This window comes from Physella acuta, unplaced genomic scaffold, assembly GCF_028476545.2.
Source record: "Physella acuta isolate Inbredline_101_S28 unplaced genomic scaffold, ASM2847654v3 ptg000276l, whole genome shotgun sequence".
In the NCBI taxonomy this organism is placed as follows: domain Eukaryota; kingdom Metazoa; phylum Mollusca; class Gastropoda; family Physidae; genus Physella; species Physella acuta.
In genome coordinates, this window is record NW_026731795.1 from 576,652 (window position 1) to 594,824 (window position 18,173).

At 35.1% G+C, this 18,173-nt stretch overlaps 1 protein-coding gene across 3 annotated transcripts in view; it reads left to right on the plus strand.

Annotated features, from left to right (window-relative positions):
* LOC131939379 (uncharacterized) overlaps window positions 1–14,491 on the plus strand; it is a 74,239-nt gene extending 59,748 nt beyond the window's left edge. For 2 of the 3 annotated variants that reach the window (XM_059297662.1, XM_059297664.1), the window contains 9 exons: window positions 9,104–9,202; window positions 9,935–10,084; window positions 10,310–10,438; window positions 11,977–12,120; window positions 12,240–12,428; window positions 12,805–13,002; window positions 13,341–13,553; window positions 13,831–13,961; window positions 14,331–14,491. In XM_059297662.1, the coding sequence (XP_059153645.1) occupies window positions 9,104–9,202; window positions 9,935–10,084; window positions 10,310–10,438; window positions 11,977–12,120; window positions 12,240–12,428; window positions 12,805–13,002; window positions 13,341–13,553; window positions 13,831–13,922 (1,214 nt within the window). In that variant the 3' untranslated portion in view covers window positions 13,923–13,961; window positions 14,331–14,491. The remainder of the gene's footprint in view (window positions 1–9,103; window positions 9,203–9,934; window positions 10,085–10,309; window positions 10,439–11,976; window positions 12,121–12,239; window positions 12,429–12,804; window positions 13,003–13,340; window positions 13,554–13,830; window positions 13,962–14,330) is intronic. The other variant, XM_059297663.1, reaches the window with a different exon arrangement.
* The last annotated feature ends 3,682 nt before the right edge of the window (window positions 14,492–18,173 follow it).

The following is an 18,173-nucleotide window of genomic DNA, read 5'->3' on the forward strand; positions in this document are numbered from 1 at the left end:
TAAGAACAATAACTATAACTATTTTATGAATGTTTAGTTTTTTTCTAGAAAAAAATTATAGGGTTACATTGACATACATCTTTTGAACATTTTTGGAATATATAGCAAAAGTATATCAATTTATAATGGTACACACTGTATATATATATATATATATATATATATATATATATATATATATATATATATATATATATATATATATATATATATTTGAGCCAAAGAGAGTTGTACATTTTTTAAAGAAACCGTACAAGATTTGTCGAAAACGTGCTTTTGAGAAAAATACTAGGAGCTTTCTGATTGGTTCATATGAAGTTTATTAATGTACTAAAAAGTGCGAAGTAAAAATGAAAATAATAATAATCAAATAATAAAACCAAGCTTTGCTTTAATAGAGTACTGATAAAGGGCTACGGGACATTACCGAGCCCCTCGTTAATTACCCCCGAACATTCCCCCCCCCCCGTATTTGTCCCCCGGAGCAATTACCCCCCCCCCCCCCTGTCAGTCACCCCTCCCCATGTTAGAATCTTAACTCTATCTCAAATTCTATACCTATATATTACCTTAATCCTAACCTTAAGAAAAAGACCAAAACTGAAGCATTCACCTCAGCCTAAAACTGAGGGATGTCCGAGGGGGTTATTGGTGGGGGTGGTAATGCCTTGTTCCCCTGAAAAAGATATCAAAATTGGACAATTAGTAAAAAGGTTATTGTTTATTCAAAATTAAGCATTTGTAAATAAAAACATATAGCGTAACCTTGATTTTTTTAAAAACTAATTACGCACTCCTAATGAACTATTTTTTTTTGGAAAATAATCATAATCAGATGAGTAGCGAGGGCGGGGGATGTGGGCCGCACCGGGTGACACCGTTTAAGGGGGTGACATTTAGATACATTTAGAGCAGAAATTTTTTTTTTTTGCCAATTCCGTTAATAAATATTTATAGTTATATAGTTTTTTAAGTACAAATAGACAATTATTGCAAGGGTGTGGGGGTGACATCAAGACGTAAACGAGATAACTGTTGAGAAAACAATGCAACATCCAACTGTATTATTAACAAACAATAGATAAATATCAATACTATTTTTTTCTTGGGAGGGGAGGTGACGCCAAGAAGTGCCGCAACGGGTGACACTCGACCTAGTGACACCACTGTTCATAATAAATACAATTAATTAAACAAAATAAACCGGGAGTGATCTTCCCAAAACTTTCTCGAAAATTCTTATATAAAATAATCCGGGGGAGGGGAACTCGGGCTATAGACATGATTTTTAATCCATTTTAAATACTTAAAGTTTTAAAAATAGAATAAAATCTCGTAGAAAAAAGAATTGCCCACCAAGTGAACGCCAAATAAAAAAGTGCATAATAGTGCGCAATACTATTAGTACTTTAAAAATTTACATAAGTTTATTGAGAAATCGGAAGTAAAGTAAATTACTACTTCCGGTCAACTGAAATTACTCAAAATTTAACATAAGGTAGAAAATTAAATCTTTTACTTACATGTGAAATTTCATTTATCTATCTGAAATAGTACTCAAGTTATAGGCTTTTGAAAAAATCAACGTAGGAAAAGTACCACTTCCGGTTATCGGAAATCGCTCAAAAGTTGATACGGATCTACGATTTTGATAAAATACTTATATATGAAATGTCATCAACCTAGCTGTAACGGTACTCAAGTAATCGTGTTTACACACGGACAGACAAACAGACAGACAGACAGACAAACACACACACAGACATACGGACAAGATTGCAAAATTATGTTTTTCCGTATCAGTGAGGAGTAAAACGTCGAGATTTGTAAAAATCTCGATTTTTTTTTTGCACGATTACAATACTTTCTTTATAGGGGGCTGTGACCTACTTAGGTCGAGTCAGGTTCTATTTTTATTTTGACATTGTATAATACCTTATATGGAGTGATTGTGCAACAACCGGGGTTTTTCCACTGACTTATTAAGGGGTCTAAGACATAGAAATTTTCCATTAAGATCTGATTGAATGATTCTGGTCAGATGACTACCCCATAGCTCAATGGCGGCCGAGGTTCGAATACTCGGTGAGAAACTGAGTAGAGTCTATGGTGTCTAGTGGTCTAGTGGCTTAGAAACATAGTGGTTAGGAACACCACTAGTGGCCTAGTGGTTAGAACCACGTAAAGTGTCACACCATAGGAAACACAACCAGCACGAGAACAGTAGCTCAAGTGGCCTTGAGTGATCTGTGAGTCTCCATTTGAGACTTGTCGCAGGCAGTTTTACCTTGATCAGTGTGGCCTGTGGCTATTCTTTTAGGCAGTGTAGAAATCTGTGATAGTGTTTTTTCCTACACTCTGTAAGTTGGGTTTTGATATTTTATACATTAAATATTCTATCGAGTTTAACCTTGTGTTCTGCCACAACTGTGTTCGCTTATTAAAGGTTGTATGTAGATTGGATGAGTGTTAATTACAATAGTATCACTAGTTTTCCCTAGACATCGAATTCGAGCCCTAGTGTGTCGTTGTGTTAGTGTTCATCCATTTAGGCCGTAAGGCATTTGCATATGACCCCGAAAAAAGAATCCGGGGACGTTCACCTTCTATCTGGCTGATAGATAGGGGACGTTACAAAGTGGGGGCTCGTCCGGGATTTAATCTGTCGTTCCAGTTGTTGGTTATATCAGTAAGCACTAAGTTTAGTTTGATTTGGTTGTTTTTCTATCCAGTGCGCCGTGTTCTTACAGCGCGCGCAAGCCTAGAGGTATCTAGGTCAACAGCCAGACGTGTCACGATAAGAGGTCAAGTAGACGGCCCAACGCTCAGTGTTAAGTTAGTGAATCTAGGCTTGTTGTGTTTTTGAAAGTTAGTGTTATGGAGTCTTTTTTGGCTAATCCCACTTTTGAGGAGGTCGAGAAGTTGAGTAGAAAAGTTTTGATTAGTCTTGTTAAGGAATTGAAATTGGATTATTCTGTTACGCAGAAGTCAGAGGTGTTGAGAGATAAAATTGTTGTTCATTTTATTAATGAAGGGGTATTTGATGAAAGTTTGTTGGCTGGTGTGTTACTCCGTGAGGAGAAAGTTGCTTTAGAGAAGGCATTAAAAGAACAGGAGTTAGAGGTTAAAATTGCTTTAGATAGGAGGAGGTTGGAATCAGAATTTGGTCAAGTTAGTGATGTTACTTCTCTGGTAGATCCAAAAAAGTTGTCGGTGGGGCAAGTGATTGCCAAATTCGGGAAATTAGTTCCTAAATTTGATGAAACAGATTTGGTCGTTTTCTTTAACTCATTTGAGAGTTTAGCGAAGACATGTGAATGGCCCGAAACTTCCATTACTGCTTTATTGAGCTCGGTCCTTACTGGGAAAGCTGCAAAAACATACCAGGCACTCTCTCACGACGTTCAAAATAACTATAGTTTGGTCAAGACTGCCATTTTGAAGGCCTACGAGCTGACGCCTGAGGCCTATCGGACAAAATTCCGAACACTCCGCAAGTTACCCACTCAATCATATGTGGAATTTCTCTTTGAAAAGGAGAAAATATTTTCAAGGTGGCTGCACTCGGAGGAAGTTTCTGAGTTTGAGAAACTCAGGTCACTTATCCTAAGGGAAGAATTCCTATCGTCCCTGCCTGAAGAGATACGACTACACATACTGGATAACAAGATAATTGACATCCGGAAGGCTGCTGAGTCGGCTGACACATATATGTTGGTGCATAAGAAACCACCAGTGTCAGGAAACCGCCTCAACCCCGTGCTCCTCCTTTTTGGCAGCAATCCTCCTGTTGGCCAACACTTGAAGGCATCACAGTCCAGAGAGAACCCAAGATCAACTCTCAATCGTCGAGCGGTATGCCAGTTCTGCAAAAGACCTGGTCATCTTGTCAAGGACTGTTACAAACGTCGTCAATATAACAGAGAGGTGGTGTGTACTTCTGCGCACTATGCTCTATCCCCTCAAGCAGCCAGTTCAACTATGAACTCTAGAATTCTAAAGGACTCTAACCCTAAGTGTCCGCAAGAAGGTAGTCAAATCCCCACACATTATGTGCAGTCACATTTTGACTGTTCTCGCCACCATCCAGTTTCTTCCGAGTCTACCGATCTCGAGGGATCGAGAAAAGTTGACTTTTCATCTTTTATTGCCGAAGCCATCATTAGCAAACCAGGTGATCCGTTGTCTCAGCGGAATATCACCGTCCTAAGAGACACAGGAGCGTCACAATCACTTCTTTTGAAAAGTTCAATGGACATTACACCTGAAACGAACACCGGAAGGATTTCCATTATCCAGGGAGTAGGGACAAAATCTACTGTAGTCCCTCTACACAAGTTTGCCCTGAAACATCATCTCGTCGAAGGTGAGGTCATTTTAGGTGTGATAGATAGTATTCCTGTCCCAGGAGTACACCTACTTCTAGGGAATGACCTTGCGGGAAGCAAAGTATACCCCTGTACGGTTTCAGACCCTTTGTCAACAGTTCCAGATAATGATAATGAACTGTATCCTGCATGCGCGGTGACAAGAAGCCAAACCAAACAATTGGCTGACACAACGTCTGAACCACACCTACCATCATCGTCAAGAAATTCGACTCCCAAACTGGAGTCTATGCTTCCAGAAAACACAAGCCTGGGCTTACCCCTGAGAATATCTCAGGAAGACATCATTAAAGCTCAACAAGTCGACGCGGAACTCAAAGCAACGGTCGAAAAATCTCTCTCATCTGACGATGGAGAATATTTCTCCGAGAACGGCCTCTTCTTTCGTCGCGCTATACCAGTGAATGCCTCACCAGCCGAACCATGGTTGGGTAAAAACCAGCTGTGGGTCCCTCCACCTTATCGGCATGAAATACTTAAGCTGGCACATGACCATCCAATGTCAGCGCACCCAGGAGTCTCTAAAACGACGGCGAAGATCAAAGAACTGTTCTTTTGGCCCAAAATGAGAAATGATGTGTCGCGTTACTGTAAAAGTTGCACGAACTGTCAGTTGGCCGGAAAGCCAAACCAGACAATTCCTAAGGCCCCTTTGAGTCCGATTCCTGTATTAGAAGAACCTTTTTCTAAAATCGTCATGGACTGTGTAGGTCCCTTGCCTAAAACCAAGGCGGGCAACGAGTACCTACTTACCTTTATGTGTTCAAGTACCCGTTTTCCCGAGGCGATTCCCTTACGGAACATTAAGGCAAAGACTGTAGTCAGAGCCATGACCCGGTTCTTCACTACCTTTGGATTACCTAGAATCGTGCAAACAGATCAAGGCAGCAACTTCACCAGTCACCATTTTCAGGAAGCACTAGCCAAGCTAGGCGTTACCCACATCACCAGCTCAGCCTACCACCCTCAGTCTCAAGGCGTACTTGAGAGGTTCCACCAAACCCTCAAAACCATGCTAAGAACGTTCGCTAACAGTAACACCCAATGGGATGAGACTGTTCCTTGGATTATTTTCGCTGCGAGGGACTGTGTCCAGGACTCTTTAGGCTACTCTCCTTTTCAACTTGTGTTTGGACATTCTGTCCGAGGTCCCCTGAAGCTGATCCACGAACAGTGGACAGGTACCAGCGTTCATCCTGTGGAAAACTTTGATGATTTTCACGTTCGACTGAAAGCCGTGTGCGAAATGGCTCACAAGAACTTAAGAAGGGCCCAAGTGAGAATGAAAGGACTGTATGATAAGAGTTCTTGTAAACGAACATTCAATCCAGGCGAGAAAGTTCTTGTGCTAGTACCTAATCTGAACAATGCGTTATCCTTGAGATATTGTGGACCCTTTACTGTGCATTCAAAATTAAGTGATTTGAACTATGTTGTCAATACGCCCGACAGAAGAAAGAAACAGACAGTGTATCATGTTAATTCACTGAAAAAGTATTATGATAATAGTAACAATTTTCATTCCACAGCTAAAATTACTTTACCTGTATGTTCAAATGTTTCTGATGATGTGATACATGATAAATTGAAACCCCCAAAATTGGTAAATTCTTCCTTTTTAGATAATTTGAATGTCCACCTTATGCATTTGTCCACAGAGGAAAGCCATAGATTGTCTCAGTTATTTGAGACATTTCCCTCTATTTTTGGGGATGTCCCCAAAGAAGCGAAGGTTCCACCTCATGATGTAGACGTAGGTGACGCAAAACCCATCAAACAACACCCCTATAGAGTTAACCCGGAAAAAGCTGCTTTGATAAAAGATGAAATTGATTATATGCTCAAGAATGATATCATTGAGCCCAGTTTCAGCAACTGGAGTTCCCCATGTCTCCTAGTACCGAAAGACGGTGGATCTTTCAGGTTTGTGACCGACTTTAGGAAGGTAAATGCGCTCACCAAAGCTGATTCCTATCCATTACCTCGGATAGAAGACGTTATTGATAAAGTTGGTCAGGCTAAGATAATTTCCAAAATTGATTTACTTTCAGGATACTGGCAAATCCCCTTATCTGACCGTGCAAAAGAAATATCTGCTTTTGTAACCCCTAATGGTTTTTATAGATACAAACGTATGCCCTTTGGTATGCGAAATGCTGGTCAGACTTTCCAGAGGGTCATTAACTCTGTCATTGCTGACATAGACCAATGTGAGGCCTACATAGATGATATAGTTGTATTCTCTAATACTTTTGAAGAACATATTGTTCAGTTGACTAACCTTTTAAGAAAATTGTCTGAAGTGAATTTTACTGTAAACTTACATAAAAGTGATTTCTGTAAAGCTTCAATTACCTATTTGGGTTACCAAGTGGGGACGAACCAAGTTCGGCCCATTGAAGCTAAAGTAGATGCTATTGTAAGGTTACCACCTCCCAAAAATTGTAAAGAGATCAAAAAGTTCCTTGGGATGGCTGGTTACTATAGGCGGTTCTGTCAAAACTTTTCAGCTATTGCTGAACCTCTTACTGCATTATTGAAAAAGGGTGTTGAGTTTGAATGGTCAAATAAATGTCAAGAAGCTTTTTTAACCATTAAGTCATTTTTATCTAATGCTCCTGTTATGGCTGCACCAAATTTCAGCAAGCCCTTTAAACTTGCCCTTGATGCTAGCAACTTAGCCATTGGCTCAGTCCTATTTCAAGAAGACAACATGGGAATTGACCATCCCATTGCCTTTTTTTCCAGGAAGTTAAATGAAAACCAAAAGAATTACTCTACTATTGAAAAAGAAGCTTTAGCTTTGGTTTTGTCATTACAACATTTTGAAGTCTATGTCTCTTCTTCAACCAATCCAGTCAGAGTGTTTTCTGACCATGATCCCCTGAAATTTACCTCTAAGTTAGGACAGACAAATCAAAGAATATTGAGATGGTGTTTATATTTCCAAAATTTTAATCTGGAAATTTCACACATTAAGGGTAGTGATAATGTTGTGGCTGATTGTTTGTCAAGGGTTTAAAATCTTATTGCACACATTGATCATGTGACATGTTTTGTGGTTCATTAAGACCATACACAAGTGGTGTGATTTTTGATTTTTACAAAATTCCAATTCTATTGAATATTTTGTTTATTTTCAGGTGAACCTTAATTAAAGGTGGTTTTTGATTCTATGTAATCTTTTATAATAAAATGTCTCAGATGACTCAATTGATATTGTAGCTAGTCATTGAAATAAAGGTCTTACCCTGGCGGGTTTACCACTTTTAATATCCACATGGAAATATTTGTAATACCCTTTTTTGAGGGATTTTGATGTATAATTACCTTTTGAAGGGTTACTTCCCTTTCACCAATTGTAAAAGTTTGAGTTACTTCCCTTTTATGTTCAGGGATATTTTCATCTGGAATTATGATTTTGATTGCCTACATTTGTAAAACATTTTTTTTATTTCATTGCCAGATTGGTTCCTTATGTATGTTTTTGTGGAACCTATCTGTCACTTCCAAAAAGGGAGGGGATGTGACCTACTTAGGTCGAGTCAGGTTCTATTTTTATTTTGACATTGTATAATACCTTATATGAAGTGATTGTGCAACAACCGGGGTTTTTCCACTGACTTATTAAGGGGTCTAAGACATAGAAATTTTCCATTAAGATCTGATTGAATGATTCTGGTCAGATGACTACCCCATAGCTCAATGGCTAGGATCTCGGCGCGCCACGGCGGCGGCCGAGGTTCGAATACTCGGTGAGAAACTGAGTAGAGTCTATGGTGTCTAGTGGTCTAGTGGCTTAGAAACTCGGCTTGCTGCCGAGTAATGTGGCATAGTGGTTAGGAACACCACTAGTGGCCTAGTGGTTAGAACCACGTAAAGTGTCACACCATAGGAAACACAACCAGCACGAGAACAGTAGCTCAAGTGGCCTTGAGTGATCTGTGAGTCTCCATTTGAGACTTGTCGCAGGCAGTTTTACCTTGATCAGGCAGCCGTCCATATTGTCCGGCTATAGACTCTGACCATTTGAACGTGAGAGAACTTAAGTCCTGTGTGTGCTACGCTTTCTTAAGTTGATTTAGTCTTCTAGTATAATATTACTTGTCGCCAAGTAATTCTTGAAGCTATAGCAGTGTTGTGTGGCCTGTGGCTATTCTTTTAGGCAGTGTAGAAATCTGTGATAGTGTTTTTTCCTACACTCTGTAAGTTGGGTTTTGATATTTTATACATTAAATATTCTATCGAGTTTAACCTTGTGTTCTGCCACAACTGTGTTCGCTTATTAAAGGTTGTATGTAGATTGGATGAGTGTTAATTACAATAGTATCACTAGTTTTCCCTAGACATCGAATTCGAGCCCTAGTGTGTCGTTGTGTTAGTGTTCATCCATTTAGGCCGTAAGGCATTTGCATATGACCCCGAAAAAAGAATCCGGGGACGTTCACCTTCTATCTGGCTGATAGATAGGGGACGTTACAGGGCCTACTTCGTATATACGAGAAAGTAAAAACTGAATATGTGTTTTATGATAAATTGGGAGGAAAAATCGCTTAAAAAAATTCTCCGGATCATAATCCAAAAAATCAATACCTGGAAAAACATGTAAATATTTCGTCGTGGGCTTTACTATTAGACAACTTGACATTAGTTTTGCTTTCCGTGTTTTTGCTAGAAGTGTTAAAGTATTAAATTGTATTTGGTATTATATTCAGACTGTTTGAATGGGACTTGGGGATTGGATTGTCAAAACAAATGTGACAGTAGCTGCAGTAATGATTGTGATACGGAAACAGGACAATGCATCAAAAAAGGTACGAATGCAAAGTTTATTTGAATAAAATGTTCACCTATTTATTTCGGTTTGTTTGTGATGGACGAACATGTTTTGTTCACCTTCATGTAATATTTTTAAAGTGTTACTTAGTGTGCCAAAATCTATATTACTGCCTACAAAGCTCAAAATTCATCATTCCCAAAAGAAAAAAAATCTATATAAACATAAGTTTATGTATATTAGAGTCGTTTTATTGTTTGTTTTCTTTTTTTATTGACTAGCCAGAAATAGAAATTAACAAGCAGAACTGAATGACATCGTATTACTTGATTCCTTTTACCTAAACCTGGAACAAGGGATTTCGTCTTAGACTCTCCTACTTGATCACTTTACTTCTCAATAAATATTTTGGGATATTTTGTTCATTTAAGTTGTATTTTAGCCTCATTGTATAATGTTTAAACCAATATTGATCATACTCAGTCTGCCCTGGCGGATTTTGGGGTTTGGAATGTAAGAAAAAAAGCGACAGTGATTGCAGTATACCTTGACTTAAAGAGACTGGACAATTCTTTCGAAAAGATATAAAAATGTACATATTGTATAGAATACACTGCAATTTACATGGCTTTTCTGGGCTTTCATTACAACGGTACTAAATTACATGACATAAAAAATGAGTATATTCCCTTCTACAAGCTTTTGTTTAACTTACTTAATCCGTCTGTCGTGCTTAGTGTTTATTTGTTTATTTGTTTTTTTTACCTAGAGTGTGATGCAGGACATTGGGGTTTGGATTGTCAGGCAAAATGTGACGAGAACTGTGCAAATCCTTGCCACCCGGAGACTGGGGAATGCGAACAAAAACCATCGGATATTGATAACATTGACAAATATGGACTTGTTGAACATATTCAAAGTACCAGTTTTCTCAAAATTATTTTTTTTTTAAATTTCTTTGTAACTATATCTACTATAACATAAATAGTATAAATATTATTTTTAATTAAAAGAAATAACATCGGTATACATTTTATTGATTAATTTGAATGTAGTGTTTACATTAAATCCTATCTATTAAATGTGTTAATTTTGATATTTGTTGTGCTCAGTAGCATCAGCAATTTTGCATTTGATTTTGTAGCCTACACCTGGGTTGGTCCGAAAAAGAAATACAGGTGTAACTGTAGGGGCGACCACTGCTATAAAAATGGCACATGCTGGCCAGCAGAAAAGTGTTCCCTGAGATGGTTTGGTAAACACTGTCAGTACGGTGAGAAAATGTTTACATCCGCAGATCGCTTAAAATAAAGCTTTTACTTTCAATAGGGTGTGACATTCTTTAAATATACGCATCGCTAAACGACGATTTTCCCGTATCAATAATTTTGTTTGCTAAATTATATTGTTACAAGCAATTGTTTAACTTGCTTTCTCTGTCTGTGTGTCTTTGATGGTTTTGTCTTTTGCCGTCATCATGGGTCGAAAACGGCTCAATACAATTTCGACCACTACTAATTTAATTGAATTTCAAGAATTAACCAACTTTTTTTCACATAAAGTACTATTTTGTTCGCGCTATTACAAGAACCGCTGTGCAATTGTTTCAAGTCATGTAATTGGCTTGAAAATCTGGTTGAAATGGTTGTTGCAAGGTAGCATATTTTTCAACCCAAAATTGATTGTTTTTAGTATTTGTGAATTGAGTGCAAAATGATTTCCGGTTATATTAAGTACATAAATATTTTTAAGAAAGTTACTAGTCATTTTAAAGTAATTTAGCTAACACATTTATTTTTTATTTGGATCAGTATAGACAGGGTGTTGTCTTGATAGGGGATGTTATCTTATCTAATACAAATATACTACTAGTCTATTCCATATTGACAACAATTGTGTATTTTATCATGTAAAACAATAGTTGTGACTCTCATTGTTTTACTTTCCTCGACCACTCCGGTTGACTTCAAGGAGGGACTGAGGAGTTTTTTTTTAAATATTTGAATAGATAAAATAATTCGAAATGGCTTTTCAACTGTTATGTTCAATATACAAATATGAAAATAAGTGTAAACGATGGTTCCTAAACAGCTTAAATTTCCTTCTAATGTAACTATAATTATATCGCTGACTATATTTTTTTAAAAAGTATTTTTAATACATTTAGTAAGATTATATAGGTTTTACAAGTCTATTGTACTGTTTGTTATAATAAAAAAATATAAAAAAAAAACAACTTAATAAACACCGTTTTAATACCAATATTTAATATCATAATGCACACGAAATTCAAAATATTATTTTGTTTTAATAAAAAAATAATGCAACACTGTTTGAAATTCGATAAAAAAACGTAGGTCACTATATTTTCTATAACTATTAGAAAAATTTGAGATGTGACTATATAGCTTTTAAATCGTTGTGCATTATTATATATTAAAGACATTAATTTATTTTCTACATTTAGCACATTTCTATAGAAAAGCTTGCAATTGGAAAGTTGTTTTCGTAACATTTTTGTTATGTTACTTTATGAAATTTAAAATGCAGCTTGTTTCAAGACGGCCGCCATTGCCATGGCAACCATATTTTCAAAAGAGTGCCTGATGCTTGCAAATATTTTCCTTTAAGTACCCTAACTTAGATACACACAAATAAATCAATAAAACGTTTTAATTGGGAAGAAGATTTTGATTGCTAGAATGCAGTTCTGTATTTCACTTAAATTCTGTAATATACAATAGGTAGATTTTATCCTAAATAAAATATCATCACGATTATTACATTTTATCAAAACTCTATTCACTGCAGTGGATCAACTGGCCACCTATGACGACACCCATGTAGTAACAGACGGCGACGATTTCACTTGCATGCACGAGTCATTAAGCAGTTTAACGTTAGAGCTAGGCGGTGAATTCCCTGTAACTTTAGTGAGGCTGGTTACGAGAGCAGGTAAAGTTTTTGAAACATAAATGATTGTGTGTAAACCGATATTTTTTTTGTATTAACTATTTAACAAAATACTTTTAAACTTTTACAATAAAATGCGTTTTTTTTAAACTTTTATTTAGAACTCGGGATAGGGAAAGCTATTGAGATAGAGTTTCAGGGAAAGTCTTCAACATTCAAATGCACAGATGCAAAAATATATACAGAACATCATACTAAAGATATTTTTTGTAGAAACAACGAAAGGGCTAACAAGTTGGTTCTGAAGGGCCCAGGCTTATCAACGTTGTGTTCTGTCTATTTTAGTAGAGGTTGTTTATTTGCTTTTTTAAAATTTATTATGTTTATTTTATTTTATTTATTATATGTTTATTTGCTTGTATATGTAAACATTAATTTATATAAAATTGATTATATATTTATAATATATATATATATATATATATATATATATATATATATATATATATATATATATATATATATATATATATATATATAAAATAAATATATATACACACACACACATATATATATATATATATATATATATATATATATATATATATATATATATATATATATATATATATATATATATATATATATATATATATATATATATATGTGTGTGTGTGTGTGTGTGTGTGTGTGTGTGTGTGTCTTTTGATCTTTTTATTATTTTAGGCCGTAATTTTGCACTGAGACAAACTGTGGTTCAGAAACCTAATTCCGAGTTTCCCGGCGGTATCGTGGATGGCAACTTATGGAGCTGTGCATACGATGATCTACAATCGGAGAATGCCAAAGACAATGCATTTGTTGAAATTCAGTTCGACAAATCTGTTTCTATTAATCGTTTTAAACTGCACAAAAGAATTTTCGGTTAGACTCAGCCAGTTTACTATTGATTAATACTTTTAAAATATTTAGATTTTGTGATTTTTGTAATGCGCCTCTCTTATTGCATACAAAGCCAACATAATTTTAAATAATTCATTTTTACTTTGGATTTTGCATTTAAATACTTAAAATTAGACAAAAAATAATTTCGATAGTACAGTTAAAAATGTTTTGATGCAGAATTGTAGTTTTTGAAAATAGTATTGTGAATCTTCTATTATTAACTTTTTTTTACTTAGAGTTTTATTATTTTTTACTATCTAAAATTGATGTGTTGAACATAAATATACGAAAATATACTGTTTCAAAAATTATTTCAGGCGATGAAGATGATCAAAATGCAATACCTTTCTTGTTAGAGGCATTTGATGCGCAATCAAAAAGTCTTCTGAATTACAAAAACGACCAACCCCCACAAACAGTGTTTGATTTGATTATTGAACAGATAAAGAACGTATCGAAAATCAAAATATCTCAGATAGGTTCGGATACCGCAGTCTTTTTTACTTTTTGTGAAATTGAAGTTTTTGGAGGTAAGAATTAATTGGTTTGCTTAGAAGAGTCGTTATGCTATTTTTCATACTTATAAATGCTAATTATCATGTTATATGCCATTAATTATACACATTTACGCATTAAAATATTAGTATAATCGAATTTGAAATATTGTCAACATTTTTATTTAGTTACCTATTTTTATACACGAAAACGTTATACGATTCTCTTTATGTGTATCCATAAACCCCATAAAGTGTTGGAGGAAATGCTGACAAACTCCTTCTATAATCGATACAAATATATTGTTTTTAGACTGCGATGACGGATCGTGGGGTTTGGACTGCAAAAATAAATGTGTCCAAAGCTGTAGTAACTTCTGTCATAAAGAAACAGGAAAATGTTGACGACAGAAACGCTACGTGTTTGATGGTTCTTCAAACGGAGTAATCAAAATTAACTCATTTTTTCCTCTTGAATTAAAATAACCTTATCAGGGATATGCATATTAATAACAATAATTTCAAAACCATTAGATTATTATAAATGCTTAATGTTTTTTGAAATGATAAAAATAACAAAGATAATAATAACAATAATAATAATAATAATAATAATAATAATAATAATAATAATAATAATAATAATAATAATAATAATAATAATAATAATAATAATAACAATAATAATAATTATTATTATAATTGTAATTGTAATTATAATTATAATTATAAAACGCATTTTTTAAAAATTTAATTTAGGACAATAGTGATATAAAATGATCTCATTAAAACGTATATTTTGAATTCTTTCAGGTGCCATATTAAAAGGCTGCTACTGTTGTTGATATGCAGACTTGAAACTTAGTGAAATATGTTTTTCTTTTTAAATTTTGAAAGCAGCATTTGCTTATTAAATTATTTCAGTAGATAAAGTGTGTAACAGTCAATCCAAAATAAATGTTTATCAGTGCAATAAAAAAATTTCTTGTCTTTTAAAATAGCTTTTCGAAAAGAAAACATTTTTAATTGATGGTTATTAGTAATAATTATTTGTTGTAATATTCATTTTGATAAAAAACAAGCAATTACAAACATATATAAATAATCTAAAATGTTCAAATCAACTAAAATCACCCTAAATATTATAAACATTTGTCCTAAGATTATTTGTCCTGATATCATTTGTCCTGATACCATTTGTCCTGAGATCATTTGTCCAGAGATCATTTGTCCTACCACCTGGTGAAAGAGCCCGTGTCCTACAAACTGGTGAAAGAGCCCGTGTCCTACCATTGGTGAGAGAGCCCGTGTCCTACTTGTGCGAGAGCACGTGTCCTACTGGTGAGAGAGCACGTGACCTACCACCTGGTGAGAGAGCACGTGTCCTACTGGTGTGAGAGCACGTGTCCTACCACCTGGTGAGAGAGCATGTGTCCTACCACCTGGTGAGAGAGCCCGTGTCCTACTGGTGAGAGAGCCCGTGTCCTACCACCTGTTGAGAGAGAACGTGTCCTACCACCTGGTGAGAGAGCCAGTGTCCTACCACCTGGTGAGAGAGCCCGTGTCCTACTGGTGAGAGAGCCCGTGTCCTACTGGTGAGAGAGCCCGTGTCCTACTGGTGAGAGAGTCCGTGTCCTACTACATGGTGAGAGAGCCCGTGTCCTACCACCTGGTGAGAGAGCCCGTGTCCTACCACCTGATGAGAGAGCCCGTGTCCTACCTCCAGGTGAGAGAGCCCGTGTCCTACCACAAGGTACCTAGCTTGACCGTGTGAAGAGGGAATGTGCTGCTAAAGTAATTGTACGTCGGAAGGATAACAATGATGTTGCTATTGGATCCAATTTTGATTATGTAGAGCCTGTTGGAAAAGTAAAAATGTTGTGTAATGCTCAGACGCATAATTTTGATTTCAATACACCGAGAATGATAATAAATTACTAGACTACCCGTTATCTGGTTAGAAAACTGTGGGTTTCGGGGGGGGGGGTCATCCATAAATGACATCACGTCTGCCAGCACTTTTCATCCCAAAATAACCAGACCCCTCATTCAAAATGACGTTTTTTATATTTTTATATTCAACTAAACTCTACTTCACCTGCCCTGTGCCCCCTGAGGTCCTGATAGTTAACCTAATAAAAAAAATTCCCCCCCCCCAATAACAAATCTGAAAAACAAACAAACAATAAAATGAGTTATCAAACCTCATAATTCAGTCACAGTTAAGCCATTGTTCTAAAACTTTAAAATTAATGTGGTTAATCTACCTATAAATAAATCAATAATTTAATTAACGTCTTTAAATAAATGTCTGATTAACAGTCTGCCTGCAAACAAAAAATGTTTTCTACCTACATACTATTTTACAGCCCCCCCCCCCCCCCCATATAAAGCAGTTTCCTTACAGTATCAAATCAGACAAACAAACAAACAAATAAATATTCAAACATGTAAACAAACTTGAGTTTTAGTAGTATACTAGACTACCAGTTATCTAGTTAGATAACTGTGAGTTTCGGGGGGTCATCCATAAATGACATCACGTCTGCCAGCACTTTTCATCCCAAAATAACCAGATCCCTCATTCAAAAAGACGTTTTTTATAATTAAAAACTCTACTAAACTATACTTCACCTGCCCAGTGACCCGCCAAGTCTCAGACATGTTTGTATTAAAAAAAAAAAAGATTCCGGCCGAGCATGGCTCTGACCACACTATCACTTCAAATGCCGAGAACATAAAAACAGGTGAACTCTACTTCACCTGCCCTGTGCTCCGCGAGGTCTTGATAGTCAACTTTTCATTCACATATTGGCCTTAAGAAAAAATAATTGAAAACATTGTTGTAAAAAAGTCATTGTTCTAAACTTTTATAATTAATGTGGTTAATCTACTAATGATTATAACAATAAATTAATTAACAGCTTTAAAATAGTTTGTAATTAACAGTGTGTTTAAAAAAGAACAATATTTACCACCCAAAATCCTATTTTACAGCGCTACACATAATGCAGATTCTCCCCAATAACAAATCAGAAAAACAAACAAACAAAAAATGAGTTATCAAACATCACTATTCAGTCAAAGTTAAGCAATTGTTCTAAAACTTTAAAATCAATGTGGTTAATCTATCTATGAATAAATCAATAAATTAATTAACGTCTTAAAATAAATTTAAGATTAACAGTCTGTATGAAAAAAAATGTTCTCTACCTACATACTATTTTACAGCTCTCCACATAGAGTTGAACCAGTTACAATAGCCTATCAGACAAAAAAAAAATATTTAAACATGTAAACAAACTTGAGTTTTAGTAGTATATAGATAGATAGATAACAAACAATGGGTGATGTCGACCTAATGGATCAATCTGTAGAGGGTGTCTATGAGAGGAAAAAAATGGTGATGGGTTATCTTTACTTATCTACTGGATATAACCTTTTCTAATGCTTGGCGGCTGCATGTTTTAGCAGGACTGATGAGGTGATATTCACGGATCAGTTGGCATTCAAACGAATAACTGCATAACCGTATTTACAACAAAAAAGTACAAAAAGTCGTCCAACATCATCAACAGTCCCTACAGTGGATACACAAAATGATGGTCATAATTCGGAGCAAATTGAAAACCAATTGCGTTGTGTTATTTGCCATAGCCGGATCCGCTGGCGATGTGAAAATGCACACACAAAAAACTTTTTGTTGAGCGACCTTGCTTTGGGCAATGTCACTCCTAATCTGCACAGTGCACCCGGCTGAGTATACCCCTTTACCTTTTTGGCTATGTGAATTTCTCTATATTTTTTCTAATAGATGTTCTAATTTGCCCAATATGTCATAATAAATAACAATTAAAAGTAATGTGTACACGTAGTTTTCTTTTGGGCGTTAATGGATTTAATGTACGTACTCAGCAGCGAGGGAATATTTTACGATTGATGGTTCTTCAAACGGAGTAATCAAAATTAACTCATTTTTTCCTCTTGAATTAAAATAACCTTATCAGGGATATGCATATTAATAACAATAATTTCAAAACCATTAGATTATTATAAATGCTTAATTTTTATTGAAATGATAAAAATAACAAAGATAATAATAACAATAATAATAATAATAATAATAATAATAACAATAATAATAATAATTATTATAATTGTAATTGTAATTATAATTATAATTATAAAACGCATTTTCTTTAAATTTAATTTAGGACAATAGTGATATAAAATGATCTCATTAAAACGTATATTTTGAATTCTTTCAGGTGCCATATTAAAAGGCTGCTACTGTTGTTGATATGCAGACTTGAAACTTAGTGAAATATGTTTTTCTTATTAAATTTTGAAAGCAGCATTTGCTTATTAAATTATTTCAGTAGATAAAGTGTGTAACAGTCAATCCAAAATAAATGTTTATCAGTGCAATAAGAAATTTTCTTGTCTTTTAAAATAGCTTTTCGAAAAGAAAACATTTTTAATTGATGGTTATTAGTAATAATTATTTGTTGTAATATTCATTTTGATCAAAAACAAGCAATTACAAACATATATAAATAATCTAAAATGTTCAAATCAACTAAAATCACCCTAAATATTATAAACATTTGTCCTAAGATTATTTGTCCTGATATCATTTGTCCTGATACGATTTGT